We start from the raw sequence: 21939 nt of genomic DNA on the forward strand, positions 1-21939 counted from the left end.
TTCCCAGATTTCTGGCTATAAATAGCCGACATCTCCAGCAGTCTCCTACACTTCTCTGCTCGCAGATTACAGACCGGTGACACGCGCAGATTCCGTCTCTGTTCGCAGATTTCGGACAGGAGACAGTGCAGACTGCAGCGGACTTCGAGGTGAACAGCAGGTTGCATCGTCGAGGTGGAAACACGCAGTCCAGCGCACTGCGCCCGTGTATATATCTGTATATCTTTGTATTCAGCACACTTTATATAGCAGATCTTCATCTACCACTGTCTCTTTCTCTCTCTTCTCTCTCTGCGTTCTCTCTCTCTCAGTCCTACGCTTCCGCACCGCTGCACTCTGACAATAGCCAGATTGGTTCTCAAGAAGTGCTATGAAAGCCAAAAATGCATCATACACTTCTGATTTTTTCACTAAAGAATAGATCCAGCAGAAGCGAGTAAAATCATCAATAGAAGTCACAAAATAGTAACATCGACTTTGTTTGCATAGGGCCACATACATCTGAGTGCACTAATTGTAACCTGGCTGTGGCTCTAAAAGCAACATCACGGGGAAACGAAAACCGATGCGTTTTCCCCAAAATACATCCCTCGCATAAGTGCTCAGGAGGTCTCTCCAAGAGAGGTAGTCCATCTAGCATTTGGGTATGCTATAAAAGCATCAAGCTACCATAGTTTACATGCCCCATGCGACCATGCCATAACTCCGCCTGTAACATAGCAGGAATAAGAGTGGACGCTAAATATCCTGACTGATCAATTGAAAGAGCATCTAGCTCATACAACCCATGACATAGAGTGCCAGTCAAGACTAAAGTCATGTGTTTCTTATCTCACACCATGTATCTATCATCATCAAAGGTGACCTGCAAACCACACCGTGCCAAAGAAGAAATAGATAACTACTTCTTCTTTATACCTGGCACAAACAAAGCATCCTGTAGGCGGAGAATAGATCCATCAATGGCTGTGAGTACAATCTCCCCAATACCTCTAACATGATATGATGCATTGTTGGCATACTATCCAGACTTGCCAACTGGAGCTGCATCAACAAAAGCAAATAAATCTCTACAAGATGTGATGTGTCTAGAAGTACCACCATCAAAAAACCATGTGCCAGCATCCTCAGTAGAGCTAAATGCTCTATCAGCCCAAGAAGAGTTATAATTGCACGTATAAAAACAATAGTCCGTGTCTGCAACAAAGGACACTGACTCAGTAGCAGTGGAAGGAGTATCGGAAACAGACATCCCCGACTCCTTCTTCTTCTCCTTGGCTATGTGCTTTCTACACTCAATGATGTAGTGGCCTTGCTTCTTGCAATAATGGCATTTTCCCTTCTTGGCTTGTGCTGCCTTGTTTCCTATTACCTTGTGAAGTGCCTGAATTCCCAGAGCTCTACGGAGCGTTCTTTGCTTGGCTGCCCTTGCCCTTCTCTTGTGCTATAAAAGCCTTCTCAGAGGCTATAGCATCCACACCATTGTTTCTTCTTGTCTGCTCCTTCTCTAAGAGTAAATTGACGAGTTGAAGAAAAGTAATCGGATGTGGGGCAATCCTCATGGTGAGGTTCAAGGCTGTATGAAAGGTTAAGTACGAGGGCAACAATGGATTCAATGCAGTAGATATCATCTATGCATTTAAGTAAGACAGATTGACATTCATAAGTTACTCACACAAGTCTTGAATTTTGTTTAGGTAATCTTGCATAGAACCACCGTCATTCATCTTCATTGTCTCAAGCTCTTTCTTCAAGAAAGAGATCCAGGTCTCATTTTTCCCAGCAAACATCTGCTCCAAGGTCAGCCAAGCTACTCGTGAAGAAGCTGCAGATTGAATGTGAGGGATGATAGACCGCTGAACTGCCAGTGCAATCATTGACAAGGTGTGTACATCCCGTGTATCCCATGCCTTTTTTGATGCTGATCTTTGGGGAAGTGGCTCAGTTGGAGCAGGCTGAACAGGCTAAGTTCCCCGTTGTCCACGTCTTCATGGAGGAGGAATAGTAGGAGCCAAAACTCCAGGTCTAACTTCTTCACCGCTGACATATTTCCAAAGATTTTTCGCAATCAGCACATTCTTCATCATGAAGGACCAGAGTGAATAGTTGTTACTATCCAACTTGTCCTCCTTGGATATATAGGTAAATACATCACCTCCTTGATTTGCCATGATAATCAATGCCAAAAAAAAAAAGCAAAAGAGAAATGTCCTTGATGGACCAACCTGAAAATCTCAAATGTTCAAGAAATTACAGCAAATAGCTTGCTGCAATTAGCAAACTGAAGTACACTCTATCAAAGGTGTCTGTAATGCACGTAGTCCAAGGTGCATTCAATGCTCAGCAACACTGTGGAAGCAAAAGCCCCAAAATTTCTTGCCCCAAAATGCTAAAAAACAGTGTATTTTCAGGCTGCAGCTGCTCTACATGTACCAATGTCTTCACAAAATCCAAAAGCCCCAAAATTCTTGACTTATTTGCCAAGAAATTTTTGCATCAATCGTGTCCTAGACACATATCCAGACTGTTGTGCATGTTGGGAAAAAGCCCATTTTCCGGAGATGAATCTGGAATAAAAAAGTAATTTATACTTTAAGGAAAATGTACCTTGTATAGGAACCAGTGGCGGGAGCAGCTGGTCTCAGTCGAGCTGAGCTGGTAGCGGAATGGCAGCGTTGGGCACAGGAGCGCAGGTGACACAGGGTGGTGCAGGTTGGCAGTGCTGGCCATAGGTGGGCTGGAGGAGATTGGTGGTGCAAGGTAGAGGCGGGCGACAGAGGGCCTAGGCAGGCGGCATAGGGAGATGCAAGCGGGCACAGCGCAAGATTGCGCAAGTGACGGCTGGTGGCGCTGCTGGTGGACTGGCGGCACTGCTGGTGGACTGGAGTCCTGGCTGGCAGTTCGGCGTTCAGACTGATGCTGAGCTTGATATCGTGCTGTCTGGCGGGGCAGACTGGCTGGTGGCTCTGCTGGAGATGGTGGAGCTGTTGACAACAGCAGAGAAGCTGGAGACGAGGGCTCTCGGATTAGCTAAGCTGAGGTTGAGCTCTGATATCGAATGTGAGAGGTGGAGAGGATCGAAGCTTAGCTGAGAGTGGAGTAGACAGTGTGGAGAGTGAAGCATGACACCCAATGCAATAGATTGAAATTGTAGAATGAAAGTACAAGGTACAACCCTTAAACCTTAGGGTTGTAAGAGGGTGTTCACACCCAAAGTGTGTGCAACGCGGTAAGTGCCCAAAATGTGTAACATAGGCACATAAAATAAAGAGAATAAAATTGGGGGAAAAAACCTCTCATATGGAGAGTAAAAAGTGCCCCAATGTCCTACTAATCATTGACACTCCTTTGTGAGCGTAGGCGTGAGTGAAACCCAACATCTTTTTGGTCCATGACTGCTTGAGAGAGATTGTCACGATTTCCCCATTTTTTTCTATGCAGTCGGACTGCATTTATTGCAGTCGTACCTTCATCTGCTGCAGTTGGCCAGATTTAGGTCATACTTCTGTATGCAGTCGGCCAGTTTTTGGTGGAGGTGGCTATATATAGCACACCTCCCACACTTGGCAAATCACTCTTTTGCAGATTCAGCACACTCCGTCTCTCAGACTCTCTGACATTGGTGTTGCCATCATCTCAGCCCAATTTGGTGCCCTCACTGATGCATTGGGATGCGTGCAGGGACTGATCAATCCTCATCATTGTAGTCAGCATTCATCTTCAGTCAGTGCAGTATTTCTTCCTTCATCTTCTGCCTTCTTCTGTTGTGCACTCTCACAAATACACGGTGTTGTGTGTGTCTTGCATGTGTTTTTATGTGTTTGGGAGCTTGAACCTTTCTTTCCCCTCCGAGGAGAAGAGCCACATTGGCATCAAAGGCCACTAACTTGTAGCCTCTTTCTGCTGCAAAACCACCATGAAAGTAAGGGGGGAAAAAAGAAATATTACAAATACCACAATAGATAGTCCTGAATTCTTTAAGATGTGTTTTTTATTGTTGTAAACATTGTGGTGCCAAATGGGTACCTTAAGATCCCTATTGTTGAGAAGTAGACTAAGCTGCATGAATCATAATGTTGTATGCTATTTGATGCACTAATATGCTTTAACAGACCGAGCTATGATTTCAAATGTATGCTAAACTTGATCATCCTTGTGTTGTTCACATAGGAAATTAGTATACACCTGATCATTTTGTCTAATTGAACCCTATTGACATCAGTTTTATGCAATTTGTAATTAGAGTGTTGTCCAATTTGATTAATTGGGGCTGATACAGTATGGGTGGATTTATCATCTTATTTTTGCATGTACTTTGTTTCTGCACTATTGTTGCCTTGGCCACTACAAGCATTAAGGTGAAGCTGTATTCTTCTTTGTTCTAACAGGTCATTCTACCTAATGGGTTGCGTGTGTTTCTATTGGAAGACCACGAGCTGGGCCTGGTACTTTCATTGAATAAAGGATTTGAAAACCTTTCATGATGTTTTATTGGTTCTAGAAATGTCTATCTTTCACAGTTTGCTTCTGGTGTAATCTTCTAAAGCTACTATTACTGCGGTTGTCTTGCTGAAAATTCTGGAAAATGGGCTCTGAACTTTATTGTACTGTGGGATGGGTTGGTGTCTTGTCATATAGGGATGGGGCTTATGACAACTCTGTCAGGTCTTTTACTTCTTGGGATTTGTTTCCTTCTATGAGTTATCAGGACACAGCACTAAGGGTAACATTGAGAAAACATGTAACATGTATAGACATACACTACAAACATGTAAGAACTGTGGGCATGGAATTCAGGCACTTTCTTCCATATTGCCCCTCATATGGTTTGGCATTAGAGCCCACCGGATTAGTTGTTCACACAACCATTGTATTTGTGATGTACTTGGTTACTCTTCATAGAGTTCCTTGTACTTTGTAATTTACCTCAGGCTTTTCACCGAGGTGTTTTTAATAAAATTTATTCTCTTGAAAAGAAAGAAACATGTAAGAAGCAGAAAACCACCTGCTGCATGAAGTGACTAGTATATGCAAGAATTTGGATGAAATAGCTACAAAGGGCAATATTACTATAAGATACTAGCCTAGCTCTTGATAGAGAAGGCTAGGTCTGTTTTGATCAGGACTAGCACTGAATTCTGACGAGATACTAAGCTAGCTTTCTGTAGAGAGAATTAGGTCTCTTATCAGCAACAAAAGCATGACTAGGGTCAGCTGCACATTCAGAAGTGGTTTGTATAATGCAATCCTTGTATCTACACAGTGTATGACTAAAATATATTCATATTTGACCTGCGTTATGTATTGAAGAGAGTTTGATGATCAATGATCTGTGTAGTTGGCAATGTATTTCCACTGATCAAGCAATAGGATCAAATGTGGGGGAATCTCTAGATATAAACAGTCATGCATAGTACACACACACACACACACACACACACACACACAACATGGCAACTATCATATAATGACCGCCACAGTGAAAGTCTAAAATAGACAAGCTAAAATAACTGATTATCCATAAAAGCATGGTTCCTTTGAGTCATGTACTTGTTGTTACAATTCTGCAACCTTGCTATTGGCTGAAAGCATTCAGCCCTTTATTGCAGTTGTGTATTGCTGAAGATGGCTAGTAGTGCATCTATATCTGACACAAAGAATCTCTTTGAGATTTGTAAATTCAATGGCAATGGTTTTGATCTTTGGAAAGATCGTATGTAGGGTATACTCTTTCTAAAGGATTGTGATGATGCTTTAGCAGAACATAAGGCTGTTGCTTTGTCAGACGACGATTGGGCTAAAATGAATAAAAAGGCCATTACTTACATTAAAATGGCCGTCATAGATTATATCTTGGTTGATATAAGGGGCTTGATAGTGCTTATGTAGTTTGGGAGAAACTCATGGCTACTTATGAGAATACAACTCTTGTCAATCAGGTACATTTCATGTGAAAGTTGGTCAACTTGAAGCTTGATGAGTCTAAGCTTGCCTCAGAGTATTTGAATGATTTCACTGGCATTTTGAGTCAGTTACATGATGTAGGTTTGCCAGCTTTTGATCCTTAATTGAGGGCTATCTTCTTGCTCATGACCTTGCCAGGATTCATGGGAAGCATTGGTTGTGTCATTGAGCAATAACCCCAACTTGACATTTGATGGTGTGTATGGTTCTATTCTCAATGAAGAGATTAGACGTAAGGTAAGTGGGGAAAATAGTGGATCAGCCTACAATGTAAGAGGAATAACTGAAAAAAGATCTACTGTTGCAAATAAAAACAAAAATCGTAGCAAAAGCAAGGAAAAACAGCAAGATGTAACTTGTTATCAATGTGGTCGCTAAGGGTATAAAAAGCCCAATTGCAGGTACTTTAAAAAGGAACAAGAACGCAAGAAGCAGGCTAATGCAAAAGGCAAAAAGAATGACAAGGATGACAGCTCTACCGCTAAAGAGACAGAAAAAACAAATGTGGTATCTAGTGTTGTTATTGAGGAAATAGAAGAGGATAAAGATGCTGATTTGTTGGTTGCATTTTCAGATACACTTGCTATGACAGTGCAGGACATGTATATCACTAAAATGAATGTAATAGATGCTTTGTTGTCAACTCATGATGGTTTGCCACAATCGTGGATTGTTAACAACGGTGCTTCATTTCATGTAACTTCATCTTTGGAGTGTTTTTCTTCTTATGCAGAAGGTAATTTTGGCAAAGTCTACCTTGGCAATAATAATGCATGTGATATTGAAAGAATGGGCACCATACACTTGGCTCTTGAAAATGATCAAGAATTGATTCTTCATGATGTTAGGTATATACTTGGCATCAAGAAGAGCTTGCTTTCTATTGGGCAGCTAGACAACAAAGGTTACTTCACTACTTTTGGTGGTGGAATGTGGAAAATACAAAAAGGGTCTGTGCTAGTCACTAGAGGTGGTAAAAAGGGGACTCTATATTATCTCTACTGCAAGGCATTTCCTGTACAGTTTGTTTTGCAGTTACTGAAGTACAGTCACACATGGAGTTATGGCACAAGCGTCTTGAACATATGAGCGAAAAGGGTTTGGAGGCACTTTCTTCACTTGAAAGAGTTGATGTGAAAAACTCAAAGCTTGACTTTTGTGATGACTGTGTTCTTGATAAACATGTAAAGAGTCCATACTCTCAAGGAGCCTCTAGGAAGGCATGTATCTTGGATTTAGTCAATTCTGATGTATATACCATGCCAAAAAAAACTCGTAGCGGTTTTCGTTATTTTATGTCTTTTATTGATGACCATTCTAGAAAGCTATGGGTTTACTTGCTTAAGTAGAAAAGTGAAGCAATGGATGCTTTTAAAAAGTTTTATGCATTGGTTAGTACTCAAAAGGGTAAGTTAAAATGCATAAGAACAGATAACGGAGAAGAGTATGTATCTAAAGAATTCAGTAAGTTTTGTGATGTCAATGGGATTAAATGAGAGCTTACAACTCCTTATAATCCATCATCTAATGGTGTGGCTGAGCAAATGAATCACGCGTTATGTGAGAAGATTCGGTGCATGCTGTCCACAGCTAATCTCTCTCAATCGTTTTGGGAAGAGGCATTTAAAACCTCGATGCATATTTGCAACTGATCTACACATCGTACACTTGAAAGCGGTATCCCTAAAGAGGTTTGGTCTGGCAAACTTGCTTCATATGACCACTTAAGGGTCTTTGGCTGCGAATGCTATGTACATATACCTGTTGATAGCAAAACCAAACTTGATATGAAATCTCATAGAGGCATCTTCATGGGTTATGGAGATGAAGGTGAAATGGGCTATAGAGTTTGGGTTTCAAGGATGAAAAAGGTGCTACGCAGTCGGGATGTGGTATTTAATGAGTCAAAGCTGCTAAAAAATGTCACATCTAATGACACAGAAAAAAAGAAAGTTAAATTTCAGCATGATCAGTTACTTAAGCAGCCATCAGCCACTGAAAATTCAGCTCCTTTTGATGTTGATTATGACAATCAATGTATCATTATTGAGCTAGATGAAAATGGGCAGCAAGGGGATGCTGCTTGAGTACCAAAATCAGCATGCTGAAGATGAATTACAGCAGCCTGAAATTGTATTGCAGCAACTTGAACATGCAGTTCAGCAGCCAAACAATGAGATCATTGACATTCCCATGGATGTGGATCCATTACCTGATAACACAGATCATTGGATAAGAAGGTCTACATGTGTTAGAGGCCTATACAAAGATTTGATCCTTCTTTGGACTGCATTTTTTTCACAGATGAATGTGAGCCTCTTACGTATAAGAGGCCTTATCATGTGAATTAAAGAAAAAGTGGGAGCTAGCTATGTAGGAAGAAATGAAGTCATTATATCAGAATGATACTTGGGATTTGGTTATATTGCCCAAGGATATAGGAAAGCCATTTCTAACAAATGGGTCCATAAAATCAAATGTGTGGATGGCAAACCCAAATACAAAGCCCGACTTGTGGCTAAGGGCTATACACAAAAGGAGGGCATTGATTTTCAGGAAGTGTTTTCTCTTGTTGTGAAAATGACCATTCTTCGAGTGTTATTTGCCATTGTAGCATCTATGGATCTTGAACTTGATCAGATGGATGTTAGAAATGCATTCCTGCATGGTGATCTGGAAGAAGAGCTGTACATGAAACAACGCGAAGGATTTGTTATACAAGGAAAGGAGCATTTGGTATGTAAGCTTAAGAGAAGCTTGTATGGTTTGAAACAGGCTCCTAGACAATGGTATAAAAAGTTTGATGCCTTCATGCTCTCACATGGATTTAAAAGAAGTAGTGCAGATCATAGCTTATATATTAAGAAGGCTGATGATGGAAGCCTTATTATACTTATGCTTTATGTGGATGATATGCTTATTGCTGGTAAGCATAAAAGCCAGATTAATGCATTGAAAAGACAGCTGAATTCAGCCTTTTTCATGAAGGATTTGGGTGCAACTGAACATATTTTGGGCATGCGTGTGACACGAGATAGAGCGCAACAGGTCTTATTTCTCTCACAAGAAAAGTACATCAGCAAAGTACTTGATCGTTTTTCTATGGTTGATGCTAAGCCTCTTGCTGTACCTTTTCCACCTTATCTTAAGCTTAGCAAGGCAAATCGCCCAAAAAATGATAAGGTAGCTAGCTCTATGAAGGGTGTTTCTTATGCTTGAGCGTGTGGTCCACTCATGTATGCTATGGTTGCCACTAGACTGGACATTGCTTATGCAGTGGGAGTTGTAAGCAGGTTTATGTCAAATCTTGGCAAAGCACATTAGAAAGCAGTGAAATGTATTTTACGATACCTTAAGGGCATGCAAAGAAAATGTATTTGCTATGACAAGGGTACGTTAGATTTGCAAGAGTATTGTGATGCAAACATGGCAGGTGACTTGGATACTCTCAAGTCTACTAGCGGATGCATTTTTACCTTGATTGGTGGGGTAGTTTCTTAGTGCTCTAGATTGCAAAAAGTAGTAGCACTCTCTACCACTGAGGCTGAATACATTTCAGCCACTGAAGCTTCAAAATAAGCAGTTTGGCTTTGTCGATTGGTCAAGGATTTTAGGCTGCCCACCAAAACACCTGTGCTTGGATGTGATAGCCAGAGCGCTGTATGCCTAGCTAAGAATGCCATGTTTCATACATGTACCAAACATATTGATGTTCAATATCGTTTTATCAGACAGGTTGTGGATGATGGTCTAGTCACCTTGACTAAGATCAAATCACAGGATAACCTTGCAGATGTTCTCACTAAAAGTCTTGCAAAGGCTCAATATGCGCATTGCATTAGGCTTCTGGGAGTTGGTTAAAGGTTCGCTTAGGACCTATAAGTGGGAGGTTGTTGGGTGTAAAGGCCCTTTGCGCTCTCCTGTGTATATATTACTTCACACACGTGAACTCACCCTAGTGGGTGTAAGTGTACTGTACCCTAAGTATAAATATATTCTTTTATTCTTTGTGTGTACCACACTGTTACACACCTATTCGTCGATTCACTCTTATACTCTCACTATTTAGCATCTCGATTAATGTGCCTTCCCTCTCTCTACTTCCGTTTCCACTCAATAGAAGCATGATGGATATGGATTAGAAAAGAAGCATGAAAGTTGGGACTAACCACCATAGTTGCATTTGTACTGCGTATGGACTAGTTCGCTTCGTACGGTTCGTACCGTACCATACGGTACGTTGTCAAAGAGTTTACTGTACATAATATAAATCATGGGATTCTTATGAACATAGAAGAGCTTCACTAGAAGTTGTATGAGAAATTTGTATACAAAATTCAGACATTGTTATCCAATAACCACCTTAGTTACACAAGTTTTTTTGTATTTAGCATATAATTTTCAGTTATACCATGTATATTTATGAAAAATAAGTCTATGGGAACCTACAACTTGGTCGTCTGGAAGTAATTGACAGTCTGCAGGATAAATCACATTAATTCAGGTGCAAAAATATGGTTAGAACCCAAGAAAGATGCCAAAAGTTGCCAAAAGTCCACTAGGTCCACATTGGACCTGGAGTAACAGACTTAAGTGATCAGCAAGTGACCTGGGTAGGTCAAAAAGTGACCAGGGACTGAGCAGGGAGCAGCCCGCATTTTTTGGCGCAAAATGCGGGCTGCACAGTCTGAGGCAAATTGGAGAGAGCTGGAGCTATGGTGCATGATATGGAGCATGCAAACTGAAGATCAACAGGCCCAACTACTGAAGATGTAAACATGGTGAGAGCTCCACTTCTCTGCCTCTTTGGTCTGACGAAAATGCATGCTGAAACAGTCTATAAAAGAGGGAAATCTGAGAGAAAAGTATTCAGTCTGCTCTTATGCACGACTTCTCTCATTTTGTCTATCATATTCATGGTCCAATGAAGCCCGACTTGTACCCAAGTACTTGAGTGACTTTGGGGCAAGCAAAGGGTGAGGATATTAAAGACATATGGGCTGTTATGGGCTGAAATAACCAGTCATAAACAGGGCAGCCCACTGTTATGGTCCATTTTTATGAGCAAACATGGGATTTTTATGGTTATAATGGAAGGAAATGACCTCTTTTCTTCAAGACATTGATCATGAATAATCAGAAGAGCTTCTTCTTGAGTTTATGCACTCATTTTGAGCTTGATTATGGGTTGGAATTTTCTGTTTTAAAACAGGGCTAAAGCTAAAATTAAGCTTCTTCAATTCATTTCATGTATCTTTGGCCCAAATCTTGTTTGCATTTGAATCTATCAATAATATACTTGTTTCAAAGGGTTGAAATCCATCTATGTACTTGAAATAAATGCCATTAGAACTTGCATTTGACATTCATAAATGAATTGAGAATCTGAAAATATCCTTTATGAAATGATGTATGTATCCAGAGGCATTTGATGTAATCAAGATAGACTTATTCCTTCTATTCATGTATGCTAAGTACATAGTGAAAAAGCTTGAACTCTTCTTCCGTACTTAAATCATTTCTAAATCTCGGATCTTATTAAACCCCTATCTATTTTCCCTTCCTAAATCTTGAATCCTAAACTCTTCTTCTGCACTAAAGTCCCGGTGGTAGACCTTCAACTCTTAACGCGACGACAGTGGTGAACCGGACGTGAAGGTCCGCTGCGGAAGAAGAAGTCCAATGGGAGAATCATCAAGTTCGGGAGGAGATGCTTTGCAACAGTTGGTTCGTCTAATGCAAGAGAACCAACAACAACAACTTTAATTTCAGCAGTAGTTGCAATTGCAACAACAACGGAGACAAGAAGAAGAGCGGATTGATGCTGCTGTCATTAAAGCCTTAGAAGCAATTGGACAAGAGCTCAAGCAATTTAATGGACAAAATGTGTCTTCTTTTATCCGCCTCTACACTGACAAGATGGTCTTCTTTGGAGTTCCTCAACATGCCTGGAGCCGTTACTTTACTCGCCTGGCTGTGCATGGTCTCCAGGACCGAATTCATGGTCTTTTCCAAAAAGATGCAGGATGGACTGTGTTCAAGAAGGCTCTTCGAGAAGAATTTTTCCTTGAAGATTCTGGCCTTATGACAAAGAAAGTCTTCACCGAATGGGTCGAAAGGCCCAATAAGGGTCTAACCGCTACTGCTCTTCATCGAGAATTTGAAAGCAAATTTGCCCAACTAGATCCCGATGACCAACAAGGTATGGAAAGTCAAAAGATTGAATTATTTTTAAAGGCTGCAGATTCTTCTCTTCAGGAGAAATTGACTGACCGACTTAAAGACCCTGACTCTGAGTCGGGATTGAAGACTGCTTGGAGTGATGTCATTGAAGCAGTTAATATGATTGCTCGAAGAGAGCGATCGCGCCTAAGATGGGGATCAATCCCTGCAACAACTGAATCTATGAAGGAGCCTGTTCCAGTTTCTCGACCTCCTGTCTCAATGGCCGAGCAATCAAGAAATTCTGCTGTTCCTTCTCCAAAGAAGGATGTCATGGACGAGCTAATTAAAAGCATGCGGAATCTCCATCTTAATTTAACAGAAATTAATTCTAAAGTAGAAATGCTTGATGTAAAAGTAGAAGAAAGGGGTCGGTCAACTGCCCAAAGGCCTGCACGAGAAGGCTTCAAAAGACACTGCATTTGGTGTGATAGCCTTCAGCATGACAAGAGGGAGTGCGGTGCATTCCGTGAAGCTGAAGCACAAAAATTAGTCTTTTGGAAGGATGGTAAAATTCATGCAACCGAAACCGGGCTTCCTCTTGAGCCAAACTTCGGCAATGGTGGCATGAAGAAAAGATTGGAGGATTTGGCAACAAGAACGGCCTATGCAGCTGTTGATGCTGCAACTTATGGGTTGCAAATTGAGCCAACTAATGAAATTGTTAAAACATGTAAAACTAATGCAAAATCTAAAGTGTGGAAGCAGGCCTTGGAACGCATGGAGCAAGGCAAGGCAACTAAGGATGATTGAACCACCGCCAGTCAATGTATTCGAGGGAGAACCGGATGGTCCGAGCCTGTGGATTCATTTTCAGCTTTTGCCGGGTTAGCTGAAATTAATAATCAAGAAGCCATGATAGAAGAAAAGAGAAGAAGATGTTGCCGGTCCTTCTTTTTCAGGACCGACTAAACGTATAACAAGAAGTAAACCAGACCAATAGAAGGTTGCTGAAAATCCGCCGCCACCAGAATTTGACATGGGAGATGCCCCTCAAGCAAAGAAGATAGAAGGAAAAAGAAAAAGCAAACATCCCAGTTACAAGTTGCAGTCTGACATAGAGACAGCAACGGATCTTAAACGGATCCTAGAATAAAGGATTCTTGGAAGTAGAATTGAATTTACATTATGTGTAATTCTCGGTATTGCAAAACGAGGATTTCATGATGTAATAATTGATGTAATTAAACGAAAAAGACAATATGTTGGTGAGGAAACTGAAGAATCTGTACATGCTTTTTTGCAAGTACTTCATGTGTATTTGCAGGATGAAGAGAAGCTGAAAACCCAAGGGATTCGATTGGAGGCAATCAAAGAATTGATTGCAGCTATAGAAGCCAAAGATGAAGACATTTATGAAGCAGAAGCTGAAGAAGCCACAATGGTGGGAACTTCTCAATCTAAAGTGCAGCCCATGCATAAGAAAGAGACTCTTCTTCACAACATGCAAGAAGAAAGTGAAACTCACTTTATTCCTAGTAGTCACTATTTCCGTACCCATTGGGCAAGGGCGAGTACTGAAACTGTTGTTAAAATCGGTGAGAAAGAAACTCTATGCATTGCCCTTATAGACCATGGTTCGGAAATTAATGTTATGTCAAGAAGTCTCTATGAGAATGGTGGATGACCCATTGATGTGGACCCAGGATGGCGCATGAAGGCAGCCAATAACTCTTCTGGCGATCTTTATGCAACGTGTCCTTATGTACAAGTTACTATTGGTAATGTAAAAGATGAATTTCATTTCTTTGTTCAAGATTCCTGCAGTTATCCTATTATTCTTGGACAACCATTTATTTCTGAGTCTCGTTTAGAGACAAAGGCTCTTGATGATGGTTCATCATATGCTCGGATAAGAAGCAAGGATAATGATAAAGCTGTTCAATTCCTAACTGTGTGTGTTAATCACCATCGGAATAGGGATCGATTGAGAGATCATCCTGTTCCTCCTAATGCCCGAGAATTTAAGGGTTTTCGGGTAGCGCTGCTATAAGTGGAGGCTATGGCAGTACATCATGTCACAAAAAATTGCCTCCACATATGAAGGAGGCAAGGCCAAAAGTTAATTTGCAGGTTTTTTCAGCCAATGGTGTGGGCTGTTATAAACAGTTTTCAGCCATGAACAGGGCTGAAAGAAAGTATTTGAGTCATATGGAGCAAGAGCTGGAGCAAATTGATGTTTTACCTAAAGATGAAGAAATTTCAGGACTATTTTATGGGCTGAATTATAATGATACAATGGCTGAAATTTATACAGCCGTTCATGCAGAAAATCAAGTTGAAAATCAGTCCATACAGGTATGTATATTGGATATGCATGACATAATTCAAGAATTTGCAGATTATGAAGCTTTTGGACAGCCAAACAAGGATGAAGCAAGAGTAGAAACAAAGTATAAAACAGTTGATAAGAAGGTCAAGCCAGTAGCTACTCCTCTACCACCTGAAAGCGGACTGGCAGAAAGGGTATCCAAACAACCAAGCCTTCGTGATCCTAAAGATATTGGTCACCAATTTACAGCAGAAAGTCTACAAAAGCTGAAAATTGGTGAAGACTCTTTTCTCTTGCCGGCTGAAAAGCAAATCTTCATGCAGATGTTAAAGAACCATGGTAAAGCCTTTTCATTTCAGCCACATGAAATTGGCTGTGTGGATCCGAGCATTGTGGCACCAATGGTAATTTTTACGGTCCCACATGTGCCTTGGAATCTTAAACCAATTCCAGTTCCAAAGGCTCATTTGCCTAAGTTATTGGAACTTTTAAATGAAAAGATTAAAATGCGAATATTGGAGCCATCTTCAGCTCCATATTCCAACCGTTGGTTTACCGTACCTAAGAAGAATGGATCTTTACGATTCATTCAAGATTTACAACCCGTCAATAAAGTCACTATTAGAAATGTTGGATCAGGACCAATTGTGGATGAGTTTGCTGAAGCTTTTGCAGGTAGGGCAATCTATTCCATGGGAGACTTATATTCAGGCTACGACCAATTTCAGCTTGCTTTGGAAAGCCGTGACATTACCACAATGAAAACGCCTCTTGGCCTAGTCCGCATGCGTACTCTACCTCAAGGGGCTACGAATTCAGTAGCTCACATGATGAATGGTATGCATAAAGTATTGAGGGATTATATTCCTCAATTGACTCTTCATTTTCTTGACGATGTTCCAATCAAAGGATGTGAAGTTCATGAGAAAAATGAAAAACTCAATGAACTTGGATGTCAAAAGTTTGTTTCTGATCATATTAATGATTGTGTTCAAATCTTATCTAAATTAGAAGAAGTTCATCTTACTCTTTCAGGAGCTAAATTTGTTTTTGGAGTCGAAGAAGTCCTTGTGGTCGGTCATATGTGTGGTCCATATGGCCGAAAGCCTTCTCCATCCAAAATAAATGCTATCAGCAAAATGCAGGAAGAATGTACAAATGTTTCAGAAGTGAGAAGATTTCTTGGTGCATGTGTCTTTTACCTTATTTGGATACCACATTTTGCCCATGTTGCTGAAAGTCTTTATCAGCTTCTGAGAAAGGGCCAAAGGTTTATATGGGAAAAAGAACACACTCAGGCTATTCGGAAACTCAAGAAAATGCTGACTTCAGCCCCCACTTTAAAGAGGGCTAATTACTCTAATGGACAGCCCATTATACTGGCAGTGGACACTAGTCCTATTGGAATAGGATGGGCAGTTGGTCAAGATGACCTTGAAGGCAACAGATATGTAATCCGCTTTGGAGCGAAGGTTCTTAATGAACGACAAAGAAGGTATGCTCAAATTAAAAGAGAGCTTTGGGGAGTGGTAACTGCATTAAAATGTGACAGGGAGTACTTCATGGGTGCACATGTTATAGTTGAGACAGATTGCCTTCCACTCTTGGGCATGATCGCCAACTGTTCCACTCCTGACATAGCCATGCTAAGATGGATAGCCTATATTAAATCCTTAAATCTTGATTTGAAACATATTGCAGGTAGAGATAATCCAGTTGTTGCTGACATGCTTTCACGTGCCAGATATATGGATAAAGAAGAAATGATGGATGAAGAAGAATCAGAGTTTATAAATGATGTTGTTAATGCAGGTACAAATCTGAAAACAGCAAGTATAGCTGAATCTAATATTGATTCAGCAGTCAAAAAGGCTGGTACAACAAAAATTATAGCAAATACAACAGGTTCAGCTGCTAAAACAAATGTTACATCAGCAAGGAAGGATGAATCAACCAAAGAAGGACAATGGACAGCTACTAAACAGCATATTCAATGTTTTGTTATGGTTTGTTCACACTTTAAAGAAGAATATTATGCAGATGATTGGCTAAAAATTGGCCAATTTTTGAGCACTATGACAAAGAAGGAAAATTGGACTAATGAAGAGTTCAAGAGAATTAAGAGAAAAGCCTATGGTTTTTTTCTTAAAGATGGATACCTCTGGAGACATGCGAAAAAGAAAGGAAGGGCGCCTGTTCGTGTCTTAGGAGATAAAAAGACACAAAGATAGGTCATGCAAGAATTCCATGAAAGCCTATTGGCTGGTCATAGAGGCATATGGGGCACTTTTGCCAAAATAAAAGAGAAATTTTGGTGGCAAAACATGTATAAAGACATTGAGCATTTTGTTGAGTCTTGTCATGTTTGTCAAATGTATTCTATGGTAAAGCATAGAGATGGGCTTCAGCCTACCTATCCTTTATCCATTCACTATAGATGGGTTATTGATTTAGTAACCATGCCTACAGGAATTTGGAACATGAGATATCTAGTACTTGCTAGAGAAGATCTCACAAATCAAGTGGAAGAAAAGGCCTTGACAACAAAGTCCACTCATGTTGTTTGTAGATTTTTACTTGAAGAAGTATTTTGTAGGTATGGATATGTTACTAAAGTAACTGCTGATAGAGGAGAATTGGATGCCGATGAGGCTCACAATTTCTTTGCTCAATTGGGAATTAAGCTATCTCTTACTTCAGCCTACAATCCTGAAGGCAATGGTAAGAGTGAAAGAGGTCATCAACCAATTCTTAAAGCTTTAGCAAAATCATGCAAAGGAAAGTTGAGGGAATGGCCTAAAATGCTACCATTCGCATTATGGGTTGATAGAACTACCCATAGTGCAGTGACAGGATATATGCCAGCTGAACTCATGTATGGGTAGCCACCTGTTATGCCTATTGAGGAATCCATTGTCACATGGAGTATCTTGCCTTGGGATGAAGGCATGAATAGAGAAGAATTGCTGTCTTTACGCACAAGGCAACTTGAAAGAAGGCCAGAAGATGTCAAAATAGCCATTGAAAGGCTAAAAACAGCAAGATTAAAGAATAAGAAGAGGTTTGACAAGCATCATCGACTCCGTCCAAGAGCTATTCAAGAGAATGATTGGGTTCTTGTCTATGATAGCAGCCTGGACAATCAATATAGTGCTCATAGGAAGTTAGCCAAGCGATGGTTTGGACCATATGTTGTAAAAGTAGTACATAATAATGCTACTTACTCTTTGGCTGAAATGGATGGGACTATGATTAAGATTCCAATAGCTGGGAAACGAATCAAACTCTTCAAACGAAGAGAATCTTCAACTTATGAACTTGATGACTTAGAAGACATGCAGGAAGAAAAAGACTTAGAGAATGAAGATGATGAAGAAGACCCTCCTTGACCTGTAATCTTATGAAATGGCACATGCCGGAGGATGTGCAGGTTAGGAGGGGGTGAATGTCAAAGAGTTTACTGTTCATAATATAAATCATGGGATTCTTATGAACACAAAAGAGCTTCACTGGAAGTTGTATGAGAAATTTGCATACAAAATTCAGACATTGTTATCCAATAACCACCTTAGTTACACAAGTTCTTTTGTATTTAGCATATAATTTTCAGTTATACCATGTATATTTATGAAAAATAAGTCTATGGGAACCTACAACTTGGTCGTCTGGAAGTAATTGACAGTCTGCAGGATAAATCACATTAATTCAGGTGCAAAAATATGGTCAGAACCCAAGAAAGATGCCAAAAGTTGCCAAAAGTCCACTAGGTCCACATGGGACCTGGAGTAACAGACTTAAGTGACCAGCAAGTGACCTGGGTAGGTCAAAAAGTGACCAGGGACTGAGCAGGGAGCAGTCCACATTTTTCGGTGCAAAATGCGAGCTGCACAGTCTGAGGCAAACTGGAGAGAGCTGGAGCTATGGTGCATGATATGGAGCATGCAAACTGAAGATCAACAGGCCCAAGTACTGAAGATGTAAACATGGTGAGAGCTCCACTTCTTTGCCTCTTTGGTCTGACGAAAATGCATGTTGAAACAGTCTATAAAAGAGGAAAATCTGAGAGAAAAGTATTCAGCCTGCTCTTATGCACGACTTCTCTCATTTTGTCTACCATATTCATGGTCCAATGAAGCCCGACTTGTACCCAAGTACTTGAGTGACTTTGGGGCAAGCAAAGGGTGAGGATATTAAAGACATATGGGCTGTTATGGGCTGAAATAACCAGTCATAAACAGGGCAGCCCACTGTTATGGTCCATTTTTATGAGCAAACATGGGATTTTTATGGTTGTAATGGAAGGAAATGACCTCTTTTCTTCAAGACATTGATCATGAATAATCAGAAGAGCTTCTTCTTGAGTTTATGCACTCATTTTGAGCTTGATTATGGGCTGGAATTTTCTGTTTTAAAACAGGGCTGAAGCTAAAATTAAGCTTCTTCAATTCATTTCATGTATCTTTGGCCCAAATCTTGGTTGCATTTGAATCTATCAACAATATACTTGTTCCAAAGGGTTGAAATCCATCTATGTACTTGAAATAAATGCCATTAGAACTTGCATTTGACATTCATAAATGAATTGAGAATCTGAAAATATCATTTATGAAATGATGTATGTATCCAGAGGCATTTGATGTAATCAAGATAGACTTATTCCTTCTGTTCATGTATGCTAAGTACATAGTGAAAAAGCTTGAACTCTTCTTCCGTACTTAAATCATTTCTAAATCTCGGATCTTATTAAACCCCTATCTATTTTCCCTTCCTAAATCTTGAATCCTAAACTCTTCTTCTGCACTAAAGTCCCGGTGGTAGACCTTCAACTCTTAACGCGATGACAACGTATTCATACCAATTCGTACAAAAAAATAGGCTATTTTTGGCCTATGAAGACTAGACCACAATATCTTTTTTAACTCCTAGGCCTTATGTTTATTATCATAATTTCAAGTCTCTCTCACACGCTCTCTCTCCCAACTTTCAAGATGAGTATGGAATTCCAAGAGCATCCCTCCCACACACACACTTCGTCTCTCTCTCTCTCCCCAAACTGCCAAGGCTCTCACACATGCACAAAAGAATGAAGAGCCTCTTTGTCCATCCACCCTACACTTTGTTTTGTTGTGGGATGCATTACATATACACTTCCATCTGTCTTCTAGTAGCGTGTTGTGCATGTTGTGCATGAGGTTTTACCTTTTAAACCTCATGTATTCATCCTATTAACTCAAGTGACATTGCTATTTTAGCTTTAAACATGTGTTCTATTATCTATAATCCAAAATAACTAAGTTTTTTTTTGCTTTTTTTTCCGCACTAATATCGTACAGTACCTTATAAAATCATAAGGTACCAATCAGCACCGTATTTTATTATACCATACTGTATTGTATATTTCGTATCTAACAACCTTGCTAACCACAATCTTGAGATGACAAAGAGACAAGAGTGAAAGGACAAGGTACAATAGCATTGCATTGAAAATGATAGTCAAGTACATAGCTTTATACTTTTATGATAGCAGCACTCTTTCTCACTGTGCCTATGGGATTGAGGCACCTTTTCCTAGTTGCTTGCATTTTCCTTGCCCAGATACTCCATACAAAGAAGCATACAAATGGGTGTGATTGCCTAACTCTCAACACCCTCCTCAATCACAAGCAAGAGGGCACAAAGTGTGTAGAGGCTTTAGTGAATAACCACCTACAAAGTATGTGCATACCACAAACATGGTGATTAACTAGAGGCTGTCGCAAACAATGCTAAGTGCGGGTACCAAAAACGTGGTGGTCATCTAGAGGCTGCAACAGGGGCTTCACAAAGTATATAGAGGTTGTAGTGCCAAAAGTTACATGAGGAGTTTTACAAAGCTTATGAAGGGAGCACCAAGGCAAGTTTATACAAGACTTAAAAGAGTCGATTAGAGTAGTGGAAATAGGACTGGTGAGGTTTGTCCTTCTCTTGATGGTATTTTTCTTCTTCTTCTTCATTTCCATGGTCTTCTTCTTCCTTCATAGCTGCGAAGTAGGCCTTCTAAGACCTTTTCTAGGCACGACAGAACTTTCTCAGTGTGTCCAATTCTTTCGCAAAAATCACAAACCAAGTGGTCTTTTTTTCCCTTATACTTGTTGTTTACATATAGCACTTGTTCATCTTTTGAAGTACTTGTCTCTTCTTTGCTTTTGATATTCTTTTCTTCTTCTAATAGAGAGGCCTTAATGTCCACAAATTTAGGGTTTGGCATGTTAATCAATGTAGTAGAAACATTACCATATTCGAGAGGAAGACTTTTCAACAAAATACCAATGCATACATCCTCATTCATCTTTATTTTAATTCTTGCAAGCTTAGTTAGAAGACTTTCCATGTAATTTAAGTGAGTTGCTAGAGAAGTAGTGCTCTTCATATCAAGTCTAAAGAATTGAATTAACAGCCATATTTAGATGATTTGGGTTGAGCTCCAAACAAGGTTTCCAGCTGGTCCCATATGCCATGAGAGGTTTCACAAATATCCACATGATGGATGTGGCTATCATCCAACTCAAGCTTTATGATGGCTTGAGCTTTGTCATTGCTCTTCTGCCAAGCTATTGCAAGAGCAGCATCTCGAGGCTTTTTCTCCTGACAATTGGTGATTGTCCATAAGCCCTTCTTCATTAGGATAAGTTTTATCATTGTTTGGTAGGTGTGAAACCCGACTCCCTTGAAGTGATAGGACGGTGAGTCTTTGTCTATGTTGAGTGACTGAAACAACAATAAATCAGCACCAAAATTCTCAGATTTAGACCAATAATGAGATGATTGTGTCAAAGGACACAAGTCCCAAGAGGCACTATATGAGTGTCAACATACACTATGCTTGTTCGAGTTTCTTCTTGAGTTGAGCTTGGGTCTTCCAAATCTTCCCCTCCTTGTTGATTTGATTGCTGGAAGCCGAGTAGTACAATAGCTCAGAGTGGTAGTAGCAAGTTTGAGCTTAGAGAAATGAGAAGGTGAAGAGATTTATGAGCTTTGAGCTCAAAAGCTATGGAGTTTGAGATTAGGGTTTAGCAAGCCTTCTGGTTTTTTACTAATAGTAGCTCGTGTGGAGATGATTACTTCAAGAGATACTTGATGGGGAGAGAGCCTATAGAGTGAGCTTTCAAAGCCCTATGGTCACAGGATTGATCACAGCTGGTGATGTTGGCGGGAATTGTACGACAAGTCACAAGCGCATTTTGGACAGCGAGTTGTTGCAAGCACAATGCTGGTCTGAGGAGGCATCAATGTCAGGGTTTTAGTTGAGAGGAGGGAGCGTCCTAAGCAAAGGAGGAGATCCACAGAAGAAATCACGAGCTGATATGGCTTATTTCAAGAGAATCAGAAGCTCCAAGTAGAGAGGGTGCTGCTGGCTATGGTTAACAAGAGGTAGAGGGTGTAGATGAAGTGAGAGATGGAATCATCAGTTGGACTTGAGCTGGACGGAAGCAAAGAGAAGC

At 40.3% G+C, this 21939-nt stretch overlaps 1 protein-coding gene across 5 annotated transcripts in view; it reads left to right on the forward strand.

Moving 5' to 3' along the window:
• The window catches only part of LOC148022555 (uncharacterized), a 102733-nt gene that overhangs the window by 21589 nt on the left and 59205 nt on the right, over positions 1 to 21939 (forward strand). For all 5 annotated transcript variants that reach the window (XM_087695508.1, XM_087695507.1, XM_087695504.1 and 2 more), the window contains one exon: positions 4389 to 4445. In XM_087695508.1, coding sequence (XP_087551634.1) covers positions 4389 to 4445 — 57 coding nt within the window. The remainder of the gene's footprint in view (positions 1 to 4388; positions 4446 to 21939) is intronic.

Source organism: Lygodium microphyllum, chromosome 16, assembly GCF_053477565.2.
Source record: "Lygodium microphyllum isolate KBCC chromosome 16, Lygodium_microphyllum_v1.1.10, whole genome shotgun sequence".
Lineage (NCBI taxonomy): Eukaryota > Viridiplantae > Streptophyta > Polypodiopsida > Schizaeales > Lygodiaceae > Lygodium > Lygodium microphyllum.